General features: G+C 37.1%; 1 protein-coding gene across 7 annotated transcripts in view; it reads right to left on the bottom strand.

Moving 5' to 3' along the window:
• The window catches only part of LCLAT1 (lysocardiolipin acyltransferase 1), a 196,531-nt gene that overhangs the window by 34,470 nt on the left and 136,484 nt on the right, over positions 1-25,577 (bottom strand). For 2 of the 7 annotated variants that reach the window (XM_055108097.2, XM_063594639.1), the window contains exon 7: positions 4,076-4,944. The exons of the other annotated variants lie outside the window; for them this stretch is intronic. In XM_055108097.2, coding sequence (XP_054964072.1) covers positions 4,760-4,944 — 185 coding nt within the window. In that variant the 3' untranslated portion in view covers positions 4,076-4,759. Of the gene's footprint in view, positions 1-4,075; positions 4,945-25,577 lie in introns of those variants that run through there. 7 annotated transcript variants of the gene reach the window in all.

Raw genomic sequence — 25,577 nt, forward strand, 5'->3', positions numbered from 1 at the left:
CAGCATTTAAAAAACTGAAGAAAAGTACAAGGATGGTAACAGGTGAGGAAATAATAACAGTTAAGTCCAAGAAATTTTTTAAAAAGTTATATTCATGTCTGTGGAGGCCCTAATTCAGAATATATATCTATGATTTACTTGTTTTTAATAACACTGAACTTCTGGTAAAACAGAAAAGACATTAAATGTGTTGGACCAACCAGCTGGAATGAAAATTGATTCCCAAACCCAAGTAACACAAGAATGTACTAACTCTAAGCTCCAACATTATAATATAAAACAGAATCCATATTGTTTTTAATGACAGCCTGTTACAGCACTTGCGATACTCTTGAATTTAGCAGAGTGACATCAGACCTAGGCTTACATAACTATTCAAACAACAAGGTCTTAAATACCTGAGAGATCTGTGAATATAAAGATGATCTTAATATTCACAATCCTCTGGTGTTAAAAACAATTTCCACCAGAACTTGATACACAAGTGGATAAATCATATTAAATTAAATCAGTCTGTACTTATGGAGCTATCTTAATCAGAAGGAGATTTAATGAAAAGCGTTAGCTTAGATGAATACTCTAATTATTATAGGCTAATATTTGTCCACAAAAAGAATTTGTTTCAGGATTAGACAGAGACCATGAGAAGCCAGAGGCATCAATTCAATAATGGAATGCCTAATTAAATGATAATGAAATCCTAATTATAATGTATTGCTTTGCCCTGCATATAATTTATTTAGCACATTGCTTTTCACAGGGTTTATTAAGGAAACCTAAAAAAAAAAATGCAATTACTAAAGAAGGAACGAAAAAATTAGTAAACTAAAACCTTTTAAGAAATAGAGGAAGTAATATGTGACAAAGTCTAGTTATTAAAAAAATGCAGGGGGTATGGCTATGTTCAATTTGTACATGTAGAAACTGCATATTTGTCCTATATCCTTCAAAAATCGGTCATTGCCTTTATGTGCTTAAAATTATGTTAAGACATGCATTCATCACATCAAAAGTATCAATAAAGAGTTTAGTAATTGCTCACTAAATCATGCTTATGATAATGATTTTAAGTCCTGTGCTAGCTACAGCTACCATGGGAGATTTAAAGACATGGAAGCAATCCTTGCCTTTTAGAAGTTTATAATCTAGTTGAAGTACAAGATATAAACATGTGAAAAGTTAAGTAATAACACAGGAAACGAATACAAGTTAATATAAAATTTTAAGAGAAGTGAGGTGAGTGTAGTAGAGAATGAACACTCTGAGTTCAAAGGAGGACAGGATCACTGTGGGCTGAAATGCCTAAACAGTTATGCACACAAAAAGGCTATCCTGGTATAACACATGCATAAACTAGTTCCTTGAGATTTAGAAGAAACTGGGTCTTCACTATGGAAAATACATTCTAAAAGAATCAAGTGGTTGTGGAAAAACAAGTATCAGAATAGAGTTCAAAGCCATTCTCATGAATATATGGGGACTTAATATATGATAAAGGTAACATCACAAATCAATGGAGAATAACAGATTAAGTACACAGTGTTGGAGAAAAATAAAACCAGATCCTCACACCAAACAACACATGTAAAGGACTCCAGATGGATAAAGCTGAAATGTAAAACATAATTATACAATTAACAAAAGAAAATGGAGACCAACTAACAAGAAAGGTTTTTAAAAACCAGACTTCAAGAGCATAGGTCGTAAGATAAAAACTTTTTAATTTGATTACACCAGGAATTTCTGTTCAATGAATATGTAATAAAATAGAACATACCTGCAATGTCTAAAATTGAACAAGGGATTATATCTCGAACATAATAACTAGTGCGAATTAACAAGTCACTATAGTAATCCCAACAGAAATACAGACAAGATATAAACAGGCAATGAATAGATGAGGAAACCCAGAAAATATCAGGCATGTGAAAATCCTTTGTAATCAGACAAAACCAAATTAAAATATACCTATTTGACTGGCAAAGAGTAGAAAGCTGGATAATACCAAGTGTTCACAGGAATGAGAGGAAACAGGCACCCTTGTGCATTGCCAGTGGGTGTTCAGAGGGGAGCATCTATTATGTAGTATAATTTGGGGCTGTTCAAATTAAGGTTACCAAACCCTATGACTCAGCAGTTCTACTCTTGGACATACAACTGTGTGTCACTTGACGGGGATATGTTCTGAGAGATGTGTCTTTAGGCAATTTTTTTGCCATGGGAACATCATAGAGCATACTCACACAAACGTAGACAGTACATAGTCTATGACCCACCTAGGCTATATGGTATGGCCTGTTGCTCCTAGGCTACAAACCTGTACAGCATGTTACTGTACTGAATATTGTTGGCAATTGTAACATAATGCTAAGTATTTGTGTGTCTAAACATAGAAAAGGTATGGTAAAAATACAGTATAAAAGAGAAAAAATAGTATACCTCTAAAGGGCACTTACCATGAATGGAGTCTGCAGGACTGGAAGTTGCTCTGGGTGAGTCAGTGAGTGAGGGTGAGTGAATGTGAAGGCCTAGGACATCACTGTACACTACTGTAGACTTTATAAACACTGTACACTTAGGCTACACTAAATTTATTTAAAAACTTTCATCAATAATAAATTAACCTTAGCTTACTGTAACTTTTTTACTCTAAACTTATAATTTTTTTTTTTTTGAGATGGAGTCTCACTCTGTCACCCAGGCTGGAGTGCAAGCAACATCCACCTCCCGGGTTCAAGCTATTCTCCTGCCTCAGCCTCCCAAGTAGATGGGAATACAGGCGCCTGCCACCATGCCCAGCTAATTTTTGTATTTTTAGAAGAGACAAGGTTTCAACTTGTTGGCCAGGCTAGTCTTGAACTCCCGACCTCAGGTGATCCACCTGCCTTGGGTTCCCAAAGTGCTGGGATTACAGGTGTGAGTAAACTTCTAAATGTTTAAAACTTGACTCTTTTATAACACTTCGCTTAAAACACAAACCTATTGTAAAGTTGTACAAAAAGATTTTCTTTCTATCCTGATTCCAGAACCTTTAATTATAAAAACTTTTTTAAAAAAAACTTTGTTAAAAACTAAGACACACACACACACACACACACACACAGAAGCCTAGGCCTACACAGGGTCAGGGTCATCAATATCACTGTCTTCACCTCCACATCTTGTCCCACTGCAAGGTCTTCAGAGGTAATAACAAGCATGGAGCTGTCATGTCCTATGACAGCAATGCCTTCTTCTGGAATACCTCCTGAAGGACCTGCCTGGGGCTGTTTCACTGCTTTTACTATAAGCAGAAGGAATACACTCAAATAACAATAAGAAGTATAGTACAGTAACTATGTAAATCAGTAACATAGTCATTATCATTACTTACGGTATATAATTTTATGTGCTACTGTTTTACACAACTGCTAGCATAGTGGGTTACGTCAGCATCATCACAAACATGTGATGATGTCACTAGGTGATAGGAATTTTCTAGCTCCATTATGATCTTATGAGACTGCCATCATATATGTGGTTTGCCACTAACTAACTAGAACGTCATTATGTGTTGCATGACTGTATATCCCAAAGGAATTCTTACACAGGTACACAAGAAGATATCTATAAAGATATTTCCTTGGCTGGGCGCAGTGGCTCATGCCTGTAATCCCAGAACTTTGGGAGGCTGAGGCGGGTGGATCATGAGGTCAGGAGATCGAGACCATCCTGGCTAACATGGTGAAACCCCGTCTCTACTAAAAATACAAAAAAATTAGCCGGGCGTGGTAGTGGACGCCTGTAGTCCCAGCTACACAATGGTTGAACTAATATACATTCCCACCAACAATGTAAAAGCATTCCTCTCGCTCCACAGCCTTGCCAGCATCTGTTGTTTCATGACTTTTAAATAATTGCCATTTGGATTGGTGTGAGATGGTATCTCATTGTGGTTTTGATTTGCATTTCTCTGATGATCAGTGATGTTGAGCTTTTTTTCATAAGTTTATTAGCCATATAAATGTCTTCTTTTGAGAAGTGTCTGTTCATGTCCCTTGCCCACTTTTTTAATGGGGTTGTTTTTTCTTGTAAATTTGTTTAAGTTTCTTGTTGACTCGAATATTAGACCTTTGTCAGATGGATAGATTGCAAAAATTTTCTCCCTTTCTGTAGAATGTCTGTTTGCTCTGATGATAGTTTCTTTTGCTGTGCAGAAGCCCTTTAGTTTAATCAGATCCCATTTGCCAATTTTGCTTTGGTTGCAATTGTTTTTGTCATCTTCATCATGAAATCTTTGCCCATGCTTATGTCCTGAATGGTATTGCCTAGATTTTTTTCTAGGGTTTTTATAGTTTTGGGTTTTTCATTTAAGTTTTTAATCCATCTTGAGTTAATTTTTGCATAAGGTGTAAGGAAGGGGTCCAGTTTCAGTTTTCTGCATATGGCTAGCCAGTTCTCCCAGCACCATTTATTAAATAGGGAATCCTTTCCCCATTGCTTGTTTTTGTCAGGTTTGTCAAAGATCAGATGGCTGTAGTTGCACGGACTTATTTCTGAGTTCTCTATTCTGTTCCATTGGTCTATGTGTCTGTTTTTGTAACAGTACCATGCTATTTTGGTTACTGTAGCCCTGTAGTATAGTTTGAAGTCAGGTAATGTGATGCCTCCAGCTTTGTTCTTTTTGCTTAAGATTGTCTTGGCTATATGGGCTTTTTGTTGGTTCCATATGAATTTTCAAAGAGTTTTTTCTAAGTCTATGAAGAATGTCAATGGCAGTTTAATGGGAATAGCATTGAATCTGTAAATTGCTTTGGGCAGTATGGCCAATTTCACGATATTGATTCTTCCAATCCATGAGCATGGAGTGTTTTTCCATTTCTTTGTGTCCTCTCTGATTTCCTTGAGCAGTGATTTGTAGTTCTCCTTGAAGTGGTCCTTTACTTCCCTCGCTCTGCCTCCTGCCTGATCAACAGAGTGGGGAGTGGGGAGCATTAGATTCTCATGGTAGCAAGAACCCTCCTGTGAACTGTGCAAGTTAGGGATCTAGGTTTTGCGCTCCTTATGAGAATCTAACTAATGCCTGATGATCTGAGGTGGAACAGTTTCATTCCGAAACCATCCCCCCACTCCCTCCCCGATCCGTGGACAAATGGTCTTCCACAAAACCAGTGCCTGGTGCCAAAAAGGTTGGGGACCACTGACATAAAAGATTTGCTCATCCATTTCTCTATTAGGTGCTAGATTCATTCTGATCATTTGCTAAAACTGCTATTATACCTTTCTTTCTTTAAAGGTGCAGCTTCAGAGTTGTAGGAGAGGAAATGTATATTTCACTCTTAGTGAGAATTATGTCACTGATGAAGAAATTAAGCTTTCTCAGAATTCTTTTAAAATTCATTTTAGGCTGAAATTGCCTTACATATCTAAATGTTTGAACACTTTCTTAAACACTAAAGCAGTTCTTAACAGCAATACAAAGAGAAAGTCTGAATAAACTAAAAACAATATGCAAATTGGTCTGCTTTAGAATAAATCTGCATACTGTGTCCTGCATTGGTACATTCTACAAAGGGAATTAAAGCCATGAAATTAACATTTTAATGAAGCAGACAGACTACTGACGTCAAGACTACTCACTGATTGCAGCTTCCAGGTGGCCTAATGAGATGAAAATGAAGTTTATACCTTTAGCTGGTCTAAGCAAGGGCTGTTTGGATATTATGATTGAATTTAAATTAGAAAATACGGCTGTGTGCAAGCACGTTTAGGTTAGCAAGTAGTCTCTGTAAATCTCCGCACTATAAATGCTTAATTTACAATAGTTAAGGCAATACACACAAACATTTTGGTCTTTTTTCTAAAGCACCGTCCTAAAACTGGTGGGAAGTTACTGTACTTTGGAAAACACTACAATGGTTTTATCAGAATGACCCATGTTAACTGTGTTACAGGTCCATGTAATGTAACCATTAAAAGGGAGCATAGAGGTCATCTAGTGCAACCTCCCACCTGTGTGTGAGGGCGGCAAGGACAGAGATGCCTTGAGGCAGCCTTTTTCCTGGCAGGCAGCTCTAATTTGTAGAAATGCTCTTATTACCCAAGGAAATTTGAGGCTGAAGTTTATCCCTCTGGGACTCCCACTCCTTAGTTTGTCCTCTAAAAACAAACAGTATGATGCTTTTAACTTCTGTGGATAACAATCCTTCAAATATTAAAGCACGGGTCAGCAAAGTACAGCCCATGGACCCATTCCACCTGTGTTTGTACAACCTGAGAGCTACGAATGATGTTTACATTTTTTTTTTTTTTTTTGAGACGGAGTCTCACTCTGTCGCCCAGGCTGCAGTGCAGTGGCACGATCTCGGCTCACTGGATTTTTACATTTTTTAAATGGCCAGGGAAAAAAAGCAAAAGTATAATTTTATTTTATACACCTGAAAGTCCTATGAAATTTAAATTTCAATGTCCATAAATAAAGTTTTATTGGAACACATATTCATTTAATTGCAGTACAACAGAATTAAGTAGTTTGGAAAGTGACCATATGGCCTGCACAGCCTAAAATATTTACTACCTGGCCCTCTACAGAACACGCTTACCAATGCTGATTAAAAGACAGCTAGACAGCTGTCAAATCTTCTCTTAGTCGTCTTTTCTCTAAGCTAAGAAGTCAGAGTCCTAAAGAACATAGAAGAGATTTCCAGGTTACTGGATGCATTCCAATTATCCCTGTCTCTTGCAAGTTGCTGAGGCATGGGAAGAGGGGGCTGAAGGGTCACACTGTTGTAGCCCCAAAATGACACTCATTACATCTGCTCTCTGGCCAGAGTTAGTTGTGCCCTAATCTAAAGGGCACTTGGGGACATGTGCTTCTGCTGTCCCCAGCAAAGAGAGAAGAACTATGTTCTTCCATGGTCCAAATATAGTTATATCATAATTCTTGGTAAGTTCAATATTTAGTGTTTATATTATACAGCCAGGTAAATATTCACAGTATAATTATGTAGTAGCAATTACATTTCTTACTCCACAAATCATTTTTCCCTGGTTAATAATTACCTTATTTTTCTCTTTGCTTAATTTTCTAGAGACCTGTCACTAATTTATCCCCATACTCTCTGCTAGAAGTACAAATCTCCTTCCCATACATTCAAATATGTCAGATGATCTATTGCTTTCATCTTCTTGGGGCCATTCTTCCTGGAACCCTTCATGTCCCTACTCTGATCAGGACTACAATCTTACATGCATGTTGCACAGCTGTCATCCTTGGATCCTCCTTCAACATAATAATCCTGGAGATTCTATTCCTATGTTGTTTTCCTTGTTTCCTAAATTCTCTATCACCCTTTTTAGTTTACTCTTTTGTTACAATACATCCTTCAACAGTTCCCCAAGAAAGGTGCAAAGGAGATCTTGAATGTTTGAAAATGCCTATTCTGTCCTCTCATTTGATTGAGAATTTGAGCATGCTCAGAATTCTCCAGTTGGAAACCATTTTCCTTCCCCAAAAAAAAAAAAAAAGCAAAAATTGAAGGTTTCCTCCACTTTTTCTACCAGTGTTGCCTTGGACAATGTGACATCATTCTAGGTTTTGATCTCTTTGGAAGCTTTTAGGATCCTTGCTTTTTGCTGGTCTGAAATTTAATGATGATTATGATCTGTCTTTTTCTTTCACTGTATTGTATCTCTAGACACGCTAGGTTTTTTTAAAATTCTAAAATTATTCATTGAATAATTTCTTGCTAATTTATTCTCTGTGGCAAAGAGAAAACAATTCTCTGAATGTTTATTCTGTGCCAGATACTGTGCCACATATATTTTAAATTTCTTACATATGTTGCATTATATATTAATGCTAAATTTCTTAGATATATTATTTCACTGAAGCAGCACAATAAGAATGTTAGGTAAAGCTTTATTATCCTCATTTACCAAGGGGATGTTAAATATACCACCCTAGGTCACACAGCTAATAAGACATGGAATTATGATTCTAACTCAATTCTTTCCAGTTCTCAAATCCATGCTGTAAATTACTGTTCCGCTGTTCCTGGAAGAAAGTTGTACAATCCCCATTTCTAGACATCTTCTTATCTTTGTCTAAATGTATATGTATTCAATCAAAAGACAGGGATGGGAAGCCAGGGCTGAGCTAATACTGAGCTAGTGTGAAGAGCTGCACTCCAGAATCAATCTGCTGTCAAAGTAAATGGTCATGATGCTTAAACTTTCCACCATTAGAAACACTCCTTTATTTCACACCATTAAAATAAAAGCTGATATTAAATGTGCATAATATATAGAGAGGAAGAAAAAAGTCATTAGGAAGGAACTGATTAATCTGTTTGTGAAAAACTTGAAAGAAATGAGACAGAGAAGTGATGATTTTGGATGGGACAGAGTACAAAACAATTCCCAGTGCAGGTGTGTCTAGGCAGAAGTCTAAGACGGCCAAACAACAGCAGGATCTCAGTCAATGATGGCAATTACTGAAAGGGTAAGGTGGGGACCACTGAAACAAAATTCACATTGTAGCCATTTTACCAAAGGCTGGCTTCCCGAAAATTTCTCAAAGTTCTCTATAACTCTTAGCTATAACTCTTAGAGTTAAAATACTTTGGATCTGGTATTCTGGTGCAGAAGGAATGAACTATAACTCCTCCCAGTGTGCATCTTCCAATTTGCTGGAAAGATCTAGTAAGATACACAGTGCAGAAAATGTCTGGTTTTAAAAGCTCAGCAATCTATCTGCTACACTGTTAACACAGCTACAAGCAGCATCTTTCTCAAACACACTTATCACCCCATTATTTGCCAATGAAAGCCCTACAGGTCTTTCATCCATTTGTCTATTTGATTAAATCTAACTATTGCCTGCCACCTGAAATCCTATTGAGAAAGAAGCTGGATGAAAAACAACCAAGTCTCCTACCTAACAAAAGGAAAGTCTGTCAAATGCCTCTTCCCCTCATCATATCTAGGCAGCCCACTGTTGGAGTTGGTCCCAAATGTGATTTGTTCTCAATTTTATACTATTTCTTTTATACTATTTCTTTCTTGGACTGTTTTGAAATTTTTATAGTTTAACATTATATATAATCTATAGATGGATATCTATAGGATCCTTGTTTTGTTGTAGATAAATATATCTATCTATAGATATATATGACATGCCAATTAAATTATACTATTTATGGAGAACTTCTATACAACATTTATGTCACTTTGTTGGTATATCTCTGGCATTGCATTAAAGAAAGTAAACCTGCCAAAAAAGTGCTTTCATTAAAACATATTGTTTTCTACATCTATTAATCTTGGGATCTGAAGCTTGCACTGCTGACCATGAGTCTGTACTATTCATGTGAATACTGAAAGTATTTGTTGGTGGGATATTAACTGGCCCACATGGGATTAAACCCACAATCTTGGTCTTACTGGTCCTTAACCAAAATAAATAATACACTGAAGTGAAGTTAGTATTCTGCTTCGTTGTTTTACCACTTTCATAATTATGTTCACTTACAAAGCAACTTAATGTTGAAAAATGGCCTAGAAATATTACAACAGCTCTTGGCATGTAGAAAAGTAATAACATACAGTATTCAAATTTAGAATCCCAAAATTCAGGAGCTCTTTTGCAAAACTATACAGATTATTTGAAACCCTTGTTATAAATATCACCTTGTTACTATGGGTAATAATGAACTTCACTGAGTTAAAGGAGTATGTTCTAACCCAATGCAAAGAAGCTAAGAACCATGATAAAATATTACAGGAGCTGTTAACCAGAATAACCAGTTTAGAGATGAACATAAATGATCTGATGGAGCTGAAAAGCACAACACACAAACTTCACAATGCAACCACAAGTATCAATAGCTGAATAGATCAAACGGAGGAAAGGATCTCAGAGCTTGAAGACTATGTTGCTGAAATAAGACAGGCATTTAAGGTTAGAGAAAAAAGAATGAAAAGAAATGAACAAAACCTCCAAGAACTATGGGATTATATAAAAAGACCGAACCTACAACTAAGATACCTGAAAGAGACAGGGAGAATGGAACCGAGTTGGAAAACATATTTCAAGATATAATCCAGGAGAACTTCCCTGACCTAGCAAGACAGGCCAACATTCAAATCTCAGGAAATCCAGAGAACCCCAGTAAGATACTCCATGAGAAGTACATCATAGACCAAGACACATAATCATCAGATTCTCTAAGGTCAAAATGAAGGAAAAAATGATAAGGGCAGCCAGAGAGAAAGGCCAGGCCACCTACTAAGGGGAAGGCCATCAGATTCTCAGTGGAAACCCTACAAGCCAGAAGAGACTTGGGGTCAGTATTCAACATTCTTAAAGAAAAGAATTTCCAACCCAATTTGTTTTTATTTTTGAAGTGTTTGTTTTTCATATCTCTGTGTCTTTCACTTCCACTCTGATCTTGGCTATTTCTTGTCTTCTGCTAGCTTTGGAGTTTGTTTGCTCTTGGTTCTCTAGTTCTTTTAGTTGTGATGTTAGGATATCGATTTGAGATCTTTCTAGCTTAATGTGGGCATTTAGTGCTATAAATTTCCCTCTTAACACTGCTTTAGCTGTGTTCAAGATTCTAGTACATTATCTCTTTGTTCTTATTGATTTCAAAGAACTTCTTGATTTCTGCCTTAATTTCATTATTTACCCAGGAGTCATTCAGGAGCAAGTTGTTCAATTTCCATGTAGTTGTATGGTTTTGAGTGAGTTTCTTTCTTTTTCTTTTCTTCTAGACCAAACTTAAGCTTCATAAGCAAAGGAGAAATAAAATCCTTTACAGACAAGCAGATGCTGAGGGAATCTGTCACAACCAGGCCTGCCTTGCAAGAACTCCTGAAGGAAGCACTAAACATGGAAAGGAAGAACCGTTACCAACCACTACAAAAACACACTGAAGTACACAGACCAATGACACTATGAAACAACTACATTGATAAGTCTGCAAAATAACCAGCCAGCATTATGATGACAGGGTCGAATTCAAACATATTACCTTAAATGTAAATGGGTTAAATGCCCCAATTAAAAGACACAAAATGGCAAGCTAGATAAAAAGACAAGACCCATCTCACATGCAAAGACATACATAGGCTCAAAATAAAGGGATGGAGGAAAATTTACCAAGCAAATGGAAAACAGAAAAAAGCAGGGCTTGTAGTACTACTTGCTGACAAAACAGACTTTAAACCAACAAAGATCAAAAAAGACAAAGAAGGGCATTATATAATGATAAAGGGTTCAATTTAACAAGCAGAGCTAACTATCCTAAATATATATGCACTCAATACAGGAGCACCCAGTTTCATAAAACAAGGTCTTAGAGACCTACAAAGGGACTTAGACTCTCAACACAGTAATAGTGGGAGACTTTAACACCCCTGACAGATCAAGACAGAAAATTAACAAAGATATTTAGGACTTGAACTCAGCTCTAGATCAAGTGGATCTGATAGATATCTACAGAACTCTCCACCACAAAACAACAGAATATACATTCTTCTCAGCGCCACATGGCACTTGCTCTAAAATAGACCACATAATTGGAAGTAAAACACTCCTCAGCAAGTGCAAAAGTACTGAAATCGTAACAGTCTCTCAGACCACAGCACAATCAAATTAGAACTCAGATTAATGAAACTCAAAGGCCAGGTGCAGTGGCTCATGTCCGGAATCCCAGCACTTTAGGAGGCTGAGGTGGGCGGATCACTTGAGGTCAGGAGTTTGAGACCAGCCTGGCGAACATGGTGAAACCCCATCTCTACTAAAAATACAAAAATTAGCCTGGCATGCTGGTGCATGTCTGTATTCCCAGCTACTTGGGAGGCTGAGGCAGGAGAATAACTTGAACCGGGAGGCAGAGGTTGCAGTGAGCCAAGATGACGCCACTGCACTCTAGCCTGGGCCTCAGAGTGAGACTCTATCTCAAACAAAAAAGAAAAGAAAAAAAAAAGAAGTTCACTCAAAATCATACAACTACATGGAAATTGAACAACTTGCTCCTGAATGACTCCTGGGTAAATAATGAAATTAAGGCAGAAATCAAGAAGTTCTTTGAAATCAATAAGAACAAAGAGATAATGTACTGGAATCTCGAACACAGCTAAAGCAGTGTTAAGAGGGAAATTTATAGCACTAAATGCCCACATTAAGCTAGAAAGATCTCAAATTGACATCCTAACATCACAACTAAAAGAACTAGAGAACCAAGAGCAAACAAACTCCAAAGCTAGCAGAAGACAAGAAATAGCCAAGATCAGAGCGGAAGTGAAGGACACAGAGATATGAAAAACACTTCAAAAATAAAAACAAATCAATGAATCCACAAGCTGGTTTTTTGAAAAAGTTAATAAAATAGACTGCTAGCTAGACTAATCAAGAAGAAAAAAGAGAAGAATCAAATAGACGCAATACAAAATGATAAGGGGATATCACCACTGACCCCACTGAAATACAAACAACCATCAGAGAATACTATAAAACCCTCTGCAAATAAAAAAAAAAAATCTAGAAGAAATGGATAAATTCTTAGACACATACACCCTCCCAAGAGTGAACCAGGAAGAAGCTGAATCCCTGAATAGACCAATAACGAGTTCTGAAATTGAGGCAGTAATAAATAACCTATCAACCAAAAAAAGCCCAGGACCAGACAGATTTACAGCTGAATTCTACCAGAGATACAAAGAGGAGCTGGTACCATTTCTTGCAAAACTATTCCAAACAAATGAAAAGGAGGGACCCCTCCCTAACTCATTTTATGAGGTCAGTATTATCCTGATACCAAAACCTGGCAGAGATATATCAAAAAAAGAAAACTTCAGGCCAATATCCCTGATGAATATCGATGCAGAAATCCTCAATAAAATACTGGCAAACTGAAACCAGCAACCTATCAAAAAACTTATACACCATGATCAAGTTGGCTTCATCCCCGGGATGCAAGGCTGGTTCAACATAATGCAAATCAACAAATGTAATTCATCACATAAACAGAACTAAGGACAAATAGTTATCTCAATAGATACAGAAAAGGCCTTTGATAAAATTCAACATTCCTTCATGTTCAAAACTCTCAATAAACTAGATACTGAAGGAACGTACCTCAAAATATTAATAATAGCTGTTTATGACAAACTCACAGCCAGTATTACACTGAATGGGCAAAAGCTGGAAGCATTCCCCTTGAAAAAACAGCATAAACAAGGATGCCCTCTCTCACCACTCCTATTCAGCCTAGTAATGGAAGTTCTGGCCAAGGCAATCAGGCAAGAGAAAGAAACAAAGGGTATCTGCACAGGAAGAGAGGAAGCGAAATTGTCTTTGTTTGCAGATGACATGATCCTGTATCTAGAAAACCCCACTGCCTCAGCCCAAAAGCTTCTTAAGCTGATAAGCAACTTCAGCAAAGTCTCAGGATACAAAATCAATGTGCAAAAGTCACAAGCATTCCTATATACCAACAACAGACAAGCAGAGAGCCAAATCATAAATGAATTCCCATTCACAACTGATACAAAGAGAATAAAATACCTAGGAATATAGCTAGGGAGGGAAGTAAAGGATCACTTCCAGGAGAACTACAAATCACTGCTCAAGGAAATCAGAGAGGACACAAAGAAATGGAAAAACACTCCATGCTCATGGATTGGAAGAATCAATATCGTGAAATTGGCCATACTGCCCAAAGCAATTTACAGATTCAATGCTATTCCCATTAAACTGCCACTGACATTCTTCATAGACTTAGAAAAAACTCTTTGAAAATTCATATGGAACCAACAAAAAGCCCATATAGCCAAGACAATCTTAAGCAAAAAGAACAAAGCTGGAGGCATCACATTACCTGACTTCAAACTATACTACAGGGCTACAGTAACCAAAATAGCATGGTACTGTTACAAAAACAGACACATAGACCAATGGAACAGAATAGAGAACTCAGAAATAAGTCCGTGCAACTACAGCCATCTGATCTTTGACAAACCTGACAAAAACAAGCAATGGGGAAAGGATTCCCTATTTAATAAATGGTGCTGGGAGAACTGGCTAGCCATATGCAGAAAACTGAAACTGGACCCCTTCCTTACACCTTATGCAAAAATTAACTCAAGATGGATTAAAAACTTAAATGAAAAACCCAAAACTATAAAAACCCTAGAAAAAAATCTAGGCAATACCATTCAGGACATAAGCATGGGCAAAGATTTCATGATGAAGATGACAAAAACAATTGCAACCAAAGCAAAATTGGCAAATGGGATCTGATTAAACTAAAGGGCTTCTGCACAGCAAAAGAAACTATCATCAGAGCAAACAGACATTCTACAGAAAGGGAGAAAATTTTTGCAATCTATCCATCTGACAAAGGTCTAATATTCAGAGTCAACAAGAAACTTAAACAAATTTACAAGAAAAAAAAACAACCCCATTAAAAAAGTGGGCAAGGGACATGAACAGACACTTCTCAAAAGAAGACATTTATATGGCTAATAAACTTATGAAAAAAAGCTCAACATCACTGATCATCAGAGAAATGCAAATCAAAACCACAATGAGATACCATCTCACACCAGTCCTAATGGCAATTATTTAAAAGTCAAACAACAGATGCTGGCAAGGCTGTGGAGCGAGAGGAATGCTTTTACATTGTTGGTGGGAATGTAAATTAGTTCAACCATTGTGGAAGGCAGTGTGGCAATTCCTCAAAGACCTAGAATCAGAAATGCCATTTGACCCAGCAATCCCACTACTCGGTATATACCCAATGGAACATAAATCATTCTATTATAAAGGAACATAAATCATTCTATTATAAAGATACATGCACGCATGTATTTACTGCAGCACTAGTCACAATAGCAAAGACACAGAATCAGCCTAAATTCCCATCAATGATAGACTAAAGAAAATGTGGTACATATACACCATGGAATACTATGTTGTCATAAACAGGAGTGAGATCATGTCCTTTGCAGGGACATGGATACAGCTGGAAGCCATTATCCTCAACAAACTAACCCAGGAACAGAAAACACTACATGTTCTCACTTATAAGTGGGAGCTGAACAACGAGAACATATGGATATAGTTAGGGGAACAACACAGAACACACACTGGGGCCTGCCGTGGGTGGGAGTGGGGAAAGCATCAGGAAATACAGCTAATGCATGCTGGGCTTAATACTTAGGTGATGGCTTGATAGGTGCAGCAAACCACCATGGCACACATTTTCCTATGTAACAAACCTGCATACCCTGCACATGTACCCTGGAACTTAAAATTACCTTGATATAAAGAAACTTCACATTTTCAATATACCTATTAAGTTCAGCAAAAGCGCAAAGCAGCTAGGTGCTGAAGGATACTGGTTAAGAATGAAACAGGGAGGAATGGGTGAGAAAGGCATTGCAAACCAGGGCACAGGTTCTGGTTGGGAATGGCCATAATGTGTTCAGGAAGCACTAAGAATCCAAGTTGAGCAGAATAGGAATATGGTGGAGGCATCTTGATAGCTCAATAATGCTTGGCACATAATTACACTCAAGACATTAGTGATCTGAATGAATTACTAAAGCCTAAGAGAAGAAAACGTCTGGGTCCACTATAAAAATCAAAAAGAGGGCAGACCTAAGAGAAAGACGTGGAATGGGGGAAAAAAAAAAAACCCACAAAGGATAGTGGTCAGGAGGGCTGCTTTAAACCAGTAATAACATATTACACAGCAGTCCCTAGAAAGAAAAGAGGTAAGAGACTGGAGAGTTTCAGTGATAAGAAATGGGTATGTACCAGACAACACAGGGAAAACTGATTCAAGTTTCAACGAATAAAGGATACATAATAAATCTCTTATTCACAAAAAGGCTATGATTAAAATTAATGTTTAAAAAACATAAATAAGAAGGAAAAGAGGTAAAGACAAAACCAATAAAGTCAATAGGCAATTATTTCTGGAGACCAGCATAACTGAATGGGATAGGCTTTAGGCATATGATTTACCGGGAAAATATAGGTATATATTAAAGTAATGCTTATTTTATACTTGAGTAAAATATTTGAGGGTTATACAGCAAGATTCAAATGTAGCATAAACTTTGTAGATGCCTTTAAAAATATCCAATAAAATCTGCTTGGTTGTTGTTTCCTAGAGAAGTATTAATTATGCATTGTTTCATTTAAATTAACCTGGAACTCCTGAGAGGAGAAGAGAAAAAAAGATTACAATTTTATACATTGTGCTGAGATATAAGAGACCCTCCCACATAATAGTTAATCCAATAGTGGTAACTGGCCACTTTGGTGTAAACACCTGGAAACTCTGGTTGTGAAGATGTGTGTATACACACATACACATGCACATACACATACACACAATTAAAGGCATCTTAGTCACGCAGAGCTAAATGAAACAGCAATAAAACTTGATGCAAATTAAGAAAACAAACCAAAAAAGAAGGAATTCATAAAAGACCTCTAATCAAGGATCACACTCATCTAATCAATTCTCTAACAGAAGCAGATACTTGATAAAGGAAGTAGAATAAATGCTTGGAGGAGACTCTAGGTGGTGGGTGTATGGGTGTTCGCTGTAAGCCTCTTTGAACTTTGCTATACATTTGAAAATTTTCCCATTAAAGTATCGGAAAAAACTATATGAATCAGTAGGATTGAATATGGAGAAAAACATGTATTCTGTCAGGAACAAGTTTATGAAACTTGATTTTTTAAAATTTTTATTAGAATAACATATAGACTAAAAATAACATAGATTAAAAGGTCAAATAGCACAATAAAGCTTATAATGAAAAAGAAAAGGCTCCTAGCACATCTCTGAGTTTCCAGGCCCTAAAAACAAGTGTGAAACTATGAAAACTTTATTAAAACATAAAACCTATATTACATTTCTTATGTATTTTTTTTAGTGTATAGGTGGAATAAAATGAATTGGGGAGTCAGTGGAATGATAAAATTTTAGAATTAGAATTTTACGTCTTTTTTTTTTTTTTTTTTTTTGAGACAGGATCTCTCTCTGTTGCTCGAGGTGGAGTGCAGTGGCGCAATCACAGCTCACTGCAGCCTCCACCTCCCGGGCTCAAGCAATCCTGCTTCATCCTCCCAAGTAGTAGGGACTACTAATTAAACCTTTAATCTATGGCCATTCAATACCAAGAATAGGACATTTAAAAGCTCTTTAAATGGATTAATTAGAAAGAAGAGAAACTATTTTCCAGTTCATATTTCTACAAGAATCTTTGTTACTTCAAGTATAGTTTATTAAAGAAAAGTGTTAGTAGTATTACCCAAAGCAATTTGCAGGTTAATATAATCCCTATCAAAATACAAATAACATTCCTCACAGAAATAAAAAACACAATACTAAAATTTGTATGGAATCACAAAAGACCCTGCATAGCTAAGCAATCCTAAGCAAAAAGAACAAAGCTGGAGGCACCACACTGCTTGATTTCAAATTATGCTGCAAAGCTAGAGTAACCCAAACACCATGGTACTGGTAGAAAAACAGATGCATAGATCAATCAGTACGTCAAAGAGATGACTGCACTCTCATGTTTATTGCAGCACTATTCACAACAGCCAAGATACGGACGTAACCTGTCTATCAATGGATGAATGGGTAAAGAAAATGTATTCCATATATATAATGAAATATTATTCAGCCATAAAAAAGAATGGAATTCTGTCATTTGCAGCAACATAGATAGAACTGGAAGTAATCATATTAAAATAAGTCAAGCACAGAGAGACAAAATATCTCACATTCTTACTTGTATGTGGGTGCTAAAAAAGTGGATCTCATGGAGGCAGAGAGCAGAATTATGGTTACCAGAGGCTGGCAAGGGAAGGGGAAGGTCGGGAGGGATGTAGAGAAGTTGCTTAAGATGTACAAAAATAGTTAGAAGGAGTAAGTTCTAGTATGGTAGGGAAATTATAGTTAATAATGTATTGCATATATTTAAAATAGCTAGAAGGCAAGAATTATTAATAAATGTTTCTAATGTGAAAAGATAAATGTTTGAGGTGACAGTCCAATTATTCTGAGTTGATTGTTACACATTGTATAGTTATCAAAATATCACATATGCCCCCCAAAAATACATACAACTGTTACATATCAGTAACAATTTTTAAAATAAGTGTTAGTAGCAGATTGGTAAATAACAGGTCCTATTGGACCTACTTTAATAAGTAGATGATTATTTGTAATCAATGTGTAACTAAATATATTTAAATAGATGCTACTAAAATGTATGTAATGGATTAAACAATCTTCAGCAGTTTTAATCAAATTGTTACTCTGCTTAGCAACTCTGTCTTTGAAATAATTATATCTCAGTTCAGTTTTATAAACAACGTAATTCATTTTCAATCGAGAAACTGACATTAATAGGACTTTACTATACATTAATATATCTCTTTTTTTCTTTAGACAGGGTCTTGCTCTGTCACCCAGGCTGGAGTATGGTGGTGCAATCGCAGCTCACTGCAGCCTTGACCTCCCAAGCAAGCTCAAGCCATCCTCTCACCTCAACCTCCCGTGTAGCTGGGATTACAGGCATGCGCCACCATGCCTGGCTAATATTTTATTATTTGTAGAGACAGGGTCTCCCTACGTTGCCCAGTTTGGTCTATGAATATAAGTTAGGAAAGAAAAATAATGCTTTCCTATCAAGTGAATTGGTTTTTCAATTTTCCTTTCCATGCCCGAGTTTTGGTTCATTTCTTTGATGTTCTGTCAGTGTCTTTCAAAGGTGCATGTTGGAATATGGGAAACAGATTGAAGAGGGCAAAAAGGTTGACAGTATCCATTCATTCACATTTATGGAGTGCTTAGTAAGTACCAAGTCCTGCGCTAGGGCTGGGATCACAAAGATGACCAATACCTCTCATGACATTAACAATCTGGTAGGGGAGGTAAGCTTGTAAATAAACAAATTATTATACTATGTGATGAGGACAACAATGTAAAAATGTAGAAGATATAGCAACATTCAAAGGAAGGAGTGACTAACTATGGTAGAAGGGGTGAGGCAAGAAAGTTTCTAAGAAGGGCAATAACCAAGCCAATTTTCAAGGTGTATAGGTATTCAGCTCTGGACTAGATAGTATTTGAGGCAAAGGGATAAGCAAAGAAAGCTGAAATGGTGTGCAGGGTGTTATTAACTGTTCACATGTCTGTCTCCCTTAAAAGACTGTGGGCTCTAGTCTATTAGGGAAGACATGTCTATGTTTTATTAACTTTGGTTTTTTCAGAGCCTGGTTACAGCAGGTGGTCAATAAAACTTTGTAGGAATGATTATTCTATCAGTAATGTAACACACATAACATGAATGTATAGAACAGTTGTTTCTAAGAGTTGGAGACAATAATTTAAAAATTAAACACACTACTTTGTTTAAAGTCAAAAAAATAAATTCTAAAAGCACTCTTTCATTTGTTGACCTTAAAGGATGCAACATAAATATTGTACTTAAGGCCAATGCTAAACTCAAAGCTCAGCAGCTGAAAATTAGCCTTAAACAGTTCATTAGTAATAATTTTGGTGATTGATGTATGGAACACTACTAGGGTGGTCTCGGTACTGAGCTAAGCTCTTTACACAGAAGTCATTTGTTCCTGACAGTAATCCCGAAGCAGGTATTTTCATTTTACAGATGTGATGGGGTAGTTTAGCAAGTTGATCACTATACTCTAGTTTGGAAAGTAACATTATTTTCCTCAATAGCTATAACATTTAGTTCCAATTTCAGTTATACAAACTGTTTTTCTAATGCCCTAAACTGCAAAAGTCACAATACATATATCAGCTCTCCAATTTTACCTCGAAGTTGAAGGACTGAAAAGAGGGAACATTTAGGACATCAGAACAGCTTTGATGTTACAAGTCATGCAGTGTATTTCATTTGTGATATCTAGTCTTGGCTAGGCATTTCTTTGCTGGTTATTAGTACTTAGTATTTATTTTAATGATATTTAACGCCTTTGAACTTTATTTGTGTAAAAACAAAGTAACCTAGCCCTTTTCCTTGCTCAAGTATCTGAGTTTTCTATGTATATTTAATATATTTCCATGCCACTACCTGCTGCTAAATAATTAGTTTCTGAAACTCTTACTGAGTTTCAAACAGTGAAACATAAGATGATCTGTTTTAATGTCAAGTTTCCATTCCAAAGTAAATATGTAATTTGCTTCTTCATTTCCGTCCTCCCTGTAAAAGCCATGCCTCATCACTCCCAGAATATAATAATATATATACATATAATATATATATATTATATGTCCACCTTCACATAAGAATGGGTAATAAATAGGTTTACTGCCTTTTGGTAGGGTAAATAAAATCTTTTATTCCTTCTAATTAGTTCTTCACTTCTTTTTATAAATCAAGTGATTTCCCTGCCATCTATAAAGTTGTTTCAGCTAGGGAATAACTAATCAACTTTTGTTTCCAATTTCAAAAAAAAATCTATCAAAAGCCCTAGTTAGAGTATTTTAAAGTCAATGATGGAAGTTTAAATAGCTGGCAAAAATTATTTTTAAGTGATATTTCAAGACACATCTTCACTCACAAATGTACTCAAATCACCAGGCGTTTATTTAAAATGAAGGCCTTTCCTAAGCAGAAGGATCCAGAATTCTTATGGACATAACAGATTCTAAAAAACTTCTCTAGATAAAGTCTGAGTAGAATGATTATGTAAATGAAAATGAAATGTACCAGAAAGGCAACACTGAAGGCAGACAGATGTCCTTGAGTAAGGAGACATGATTATCACCTCTCTTTCACAACAAAATTCCATAAAATAGAATTTAAAATGCCATACAGAAGGAAGAAAAACTTAGTCTAAATCACCTCTTGGATGCTTTGATTTACCCTTTTCAAACACTGGATGAATGGAAAAAGAATCCTGGCCTGTTACTAAACATTGGTCAAAGACATGAGTAGGAGCAGCAGCAGACCCAAAGAAAACGAACTAAAAGATTAGTGGGTAAAAGTTCACCACTCATAATTGGATACTTTAATATGCTTTGAATATCAAAGATAAAACAGACACCATTATAAATAAAAGCTATCTGTGTGTATACACATTTGTGTTTTTCATTTGCTTTTCAAGAAGATACCCCATGTACTAAGTACATTCAGTTCACTCCAATAACACTAGTGCTTAAAGACACCTCATCAACAGTTTTACAACTTAGGAATCAGATGAACAGGAGAAAGACATTCTTATTCTGTTGTATGTCTAATTTACATTTTCAGTAGGCAAGTGTCCCTCTGGATGACAGCAATACACTGTCCTGTTTCTCTCTTTTTCCCCCTCAACATGACATCCTTCAGTCACTCTCCTGATTTAGGATAAACATACTCGTTATCCACCTTTTTCTCAATTCATCCAACTGAAAATAAAATCAGCATCCAGCTATGGTGGACAGTACCCTAACACAACATCCTAGAGGAACTATTGTAATTGTGTCGTATACAACTCCCCTACCAAAGACGACACATTTTGTTCTCAATAAAACTAAACATGGAACAATATTTCAATTGGAAGACATTATTTAATACTTAAAAAATGTTTTGTGAAGTTTACTGTCATGAAAGAACTATGGCTGTAGGAATTCCCAAGTGAACCTAACTGGAATTTAATATCTGATGAACTGGAAAGCAGGCCAATTTGCTAATGGATCAATGCCAAATAACCAATTTGCAGAATTTACAAAATGTACTCTTTACCAAAATCTTGTCTATCAAGTTGATAGCAATTGATAATGTTAAGATTTTTTTCAATAACCTTTGAAGTTTTCTGCAATTTTATTTGACTGGATTTCATTGTGTCTTTTATTAATTCATTACAGCTGAATAAAACTAGGGCAGAAAGTGGCAGGGCGCTGTGGCTCACGCCTGTAATCCCAGCACTCTAGGAGGCCGAGACGGGTGGATCACCTGAGGTAGGGAGTTCAAGATCAGCCTGACCAACATGAAGAAACCCTGTCTCGACTAAAAATACAAAATTAGCCAGGTGTGGTGGCACGTGCCTGTAATCCCAGCTACTTGGGAGGCTGAGGCAGGAGAATTGTTTGAACCCAGGAGACGGAGGTTGCAGTGAGCTGAGATCGTGCCATCAGTACAGGCTGGCTGTACTCCAGCCTGGGCAACAATAGTGAAATTCCGTCTCAAAAAAACAAAACAACAACAACAAAAATAACAAAAACAAAACTAAGGCACAAAGAGAAGAAGAGAGTTTGAGGCCTCAGAGTCTCGTCAGGAATTCTGGCTCCTAATTGCTCTAACAATATCTGCAGTATAAATTTTCATCCACTCTCCTCATCCCCATGTATGTGCATGAATGATATGGCAGTGAGGAAGAGGCCTCTGAAGAGGATGTTTGGGGGCACAGCCACATGAGCAGAAACTGGTAAAAAGGACAGGAGAGGAGAGCAAGGTGTTTATCTCCAAGGATATGGTCTGAGTTCTAGAGAAAGAAGATTTGAATTAAAAGCTGAAGGAGGTGAAGAAGTGCTTCCCAGGAGGCATCTCCTTCAGGACAGAGAGAGGCCAGAACCACTTGGCCCTTGGAGGGTTGAAAACGTCAGGAGCACACAGAGCCATGCCCTAGGCAGCGAAGCAATGTTTCTGGCCTATACAGCCAGCTATGAGGTTACCTGATCAAGGTGGCTTCCTCACATGGATTTTGCAAGGAAGGCTTCTACCAGAGGGTCAGAGCTCAGGAGACAGAAATACTTGGAAATTATTGTTGGACATTTGGGGAGAGATGCTGAAGTTTGGCAGCTAGACTGAAGAAGGCTTCCAGACAGGACTTTTTGGTATTATTATAATCTCATCTGTATCTTTAGGCTAGGAAGACTTGGGGACATTTGGAATTACTACAACACTTAAAGACTGGTCAATTATCTTTTAATCATTGATCTTGGATAAAAATCAAATTGTTCTACTTCCAACAGAGTTCAACTATTTGTCTAAGAGGAGAGCTCTTAAAAAAAAAAAGGTACCATAAACAAATGAGTTATTCATACTAAAGATATTGTTAGGAAAGAGGAAATTATAAACAATTCAAGTTTTGCTTAACTTTTACAATGTTCAGTTTCTTCTTTCTCTTATATTACAACTTCACCATCCTGCTGTCTTTGAAAAATCAAATTAGATAATAAGCCTATTTTTATAAATATAAAATCCTTATAATGTTACAAGAGGACTTCTCAGACTTCAGAACTTCAAAAGACTAATTTAATGCATCAAAGTCTATATCTTCAGATCTTAGGATTTTAAATTCAGTAGCGCTCATGTCTATTTAAAGTTTCCCTAGAGTGCTTTTCTATTTCTGAGAAATTTAACAATAACAAATAGTTACCAAAAATAATCCCTTTGAAATTACAGTAACCGCATGAGAAAGATGTTGCGTCCCGCAGTCTCAACATCATAAAAAAAACTACCATGTTTAAATAACCACAAATTGCCTAGAAGTTCTATTAAAAAAGAGAACAGAAGATTCTTGAAATCTCAGAAAATTATCAAATATTAGAATTAAAAGAGATCTCAGAAGTCTTCTACTTCTGTCCTCTTCACTAGTTCTCCCTAAGCTGGTCTCAAGGCAGAGAATGTTTCTAGAGGAAGGGGGTGTCCATTAGGATCAAGTGTTAGTGACAGAGCAAGAAAGGACAAGGTCTGGGATTTACCACAAGGTGGTCACTTGAGAGTGTTCAGGTTTAGTGGAATCTAAGAGGTAGAAGACTGATCACAAAAAGTTTTGAAGTTATTAGGGAATAAGGGTGTGGTGACAGTTCATCAACAGCTCTTCCAAGAAGTTTATATCTGAAGCAAAGAAAGATGTAGCGTAGAAGCTTGGAGTAGGGGTGCATGGTGAGGGGGTTATAAAAAGTGTCCGTGTAGTTGCATGTTTTTTTTTAAGTCTTTTTTTCCTTTTTAAAGACTAAAGACATTTGAACAATATTAAATGCTGACGATAAGGAAGGATTGGTAAGTTAGAGCTTAAAGATAAGAGACACAGGGACAAGAGTGTTGAGGATGGGCAGAGAAGGCTTGAAATTGCTACTGCAGAGAATGGAATGGTTGACTAGGGAAACAGAAAAATGGTGAGCCAGCATTGAAGTCAGCAACTGTACTGTGTTGAAGAGTGTCTCCCAATTTAATGTTTACTGGAACCCCAGAATGTGACTTTACATCTGCAAAGAACCTACTTCTAAATAATTAGTTAAGTCACAATGATGTTATAGTGGATTATGGTGAGTATCATGAGTGGTATCCTTAAAAGAAGTGGGAAGTCACAGGGCAGAAGGCCATACAAAGATGGAGGCCATATAAAGACTGGAGTCATGCTGCCATAAATCAAGGAATGCCTAAGACTGATGGCAACCAAGAAGAGGCAAGGAAGGACTCTTCCCCAAAGCCTTCAGAGGGAGCGTGGCTCTGCCAATACCCTGATTTCAGGTTTCTAGCTTACAGACTGTGAGAGAATAAATTCCTACTGGGGTTTCTTTTTTTTTTTTTTTTGAGACGGAGTCTTGCTCTGTCACCCAGGCTGGAGTGCAGTGGCGCGATCTCGGCTCACTGCAAGCTCCGCCTCCCGGGTTGATGCCATTCCCCTGCCTCAGCCTCTGGAGTAGCTGGGACTACAGGTGCCCACCATCACGTCTGGCTAATTTTTTTGTATTTTTTTAGTAGAGATGGGGTTTCACGTGTTAGCCAGGATGGTCTCGATCTCCGGACCTCATGATCTTCCTGCCTCAGCTTCCCAAATTACAGGCGTGAGCCACCGCGCCCGGCCATTCCTACTGTTTTAAGCAACCTAGCTTATGATAATTTGTTACAGCAGCCCTAGAAAATTAATACAGCAACCAAGAGTTTATTTTGGCAGTAATCTGCCTGGTTTAGGGGATTTTCTCCAGCAGAGCTAAAAGCCAGTACGGGTATAGAGAAGGCAAGCAGCAGGCAAGACCCAGGAATGCACTTCTGCCGACTGTGTGCCACCCAAGAGCAACAGGGCTAAGGTGTTCACATACTAGCAAGAGTTTGGTTTAAACAATGGACCACAGAGTATAACCGAGAAGAGAGAAAAGCATGAACACAGAAGGATGATTATGGATAGGGAAAAAGCATAAGGGTATTAAGGGAAGAGATATCTTAATGAGAGTAAAAACAGCCTAGAGAGTGAGATGTTGCAATTTAACGTTTAACAGGTGGAGCAATTCCTGAAGACAAGATCCAAAGTATGAAGTAGTGTGAATAATGAGGAGATCATGGAACTGGCATGAGTTATCATGCAGACGGTGAACTTACCTAAGAATGTGGCTAGACTAGAGAGGGAATGGAAGACTGAGCCAGGTGCTAAGTCTCCCCTCTCCAGTGAAATGAAGGCTGAGGCAGAGGATTTAGTGAAGGGTTGACTGATATCTGAGAGAGGTAAAAGTTGCTATATTTAGATGACAAAAGGCTCACAAAAATGTTTTTTGACTCGGTATTTTAACTCCAGGATGGATAAATCAGAGGTAAATTAAGAACAT

This window comes from Pan paniscus, chromosome 12, assembly GCF_029289425.2.
Source record: "Pan paniscus chromosome 12, NHGRI_mPanPan1-v2.0_pri, whole genome shotgun sequence".
Taxonomy (NCBI): Eukaryota; Metazoa; Chordata; class Mammalia; order Primates; family Hominidae; genus Pan; species Pan paniscus.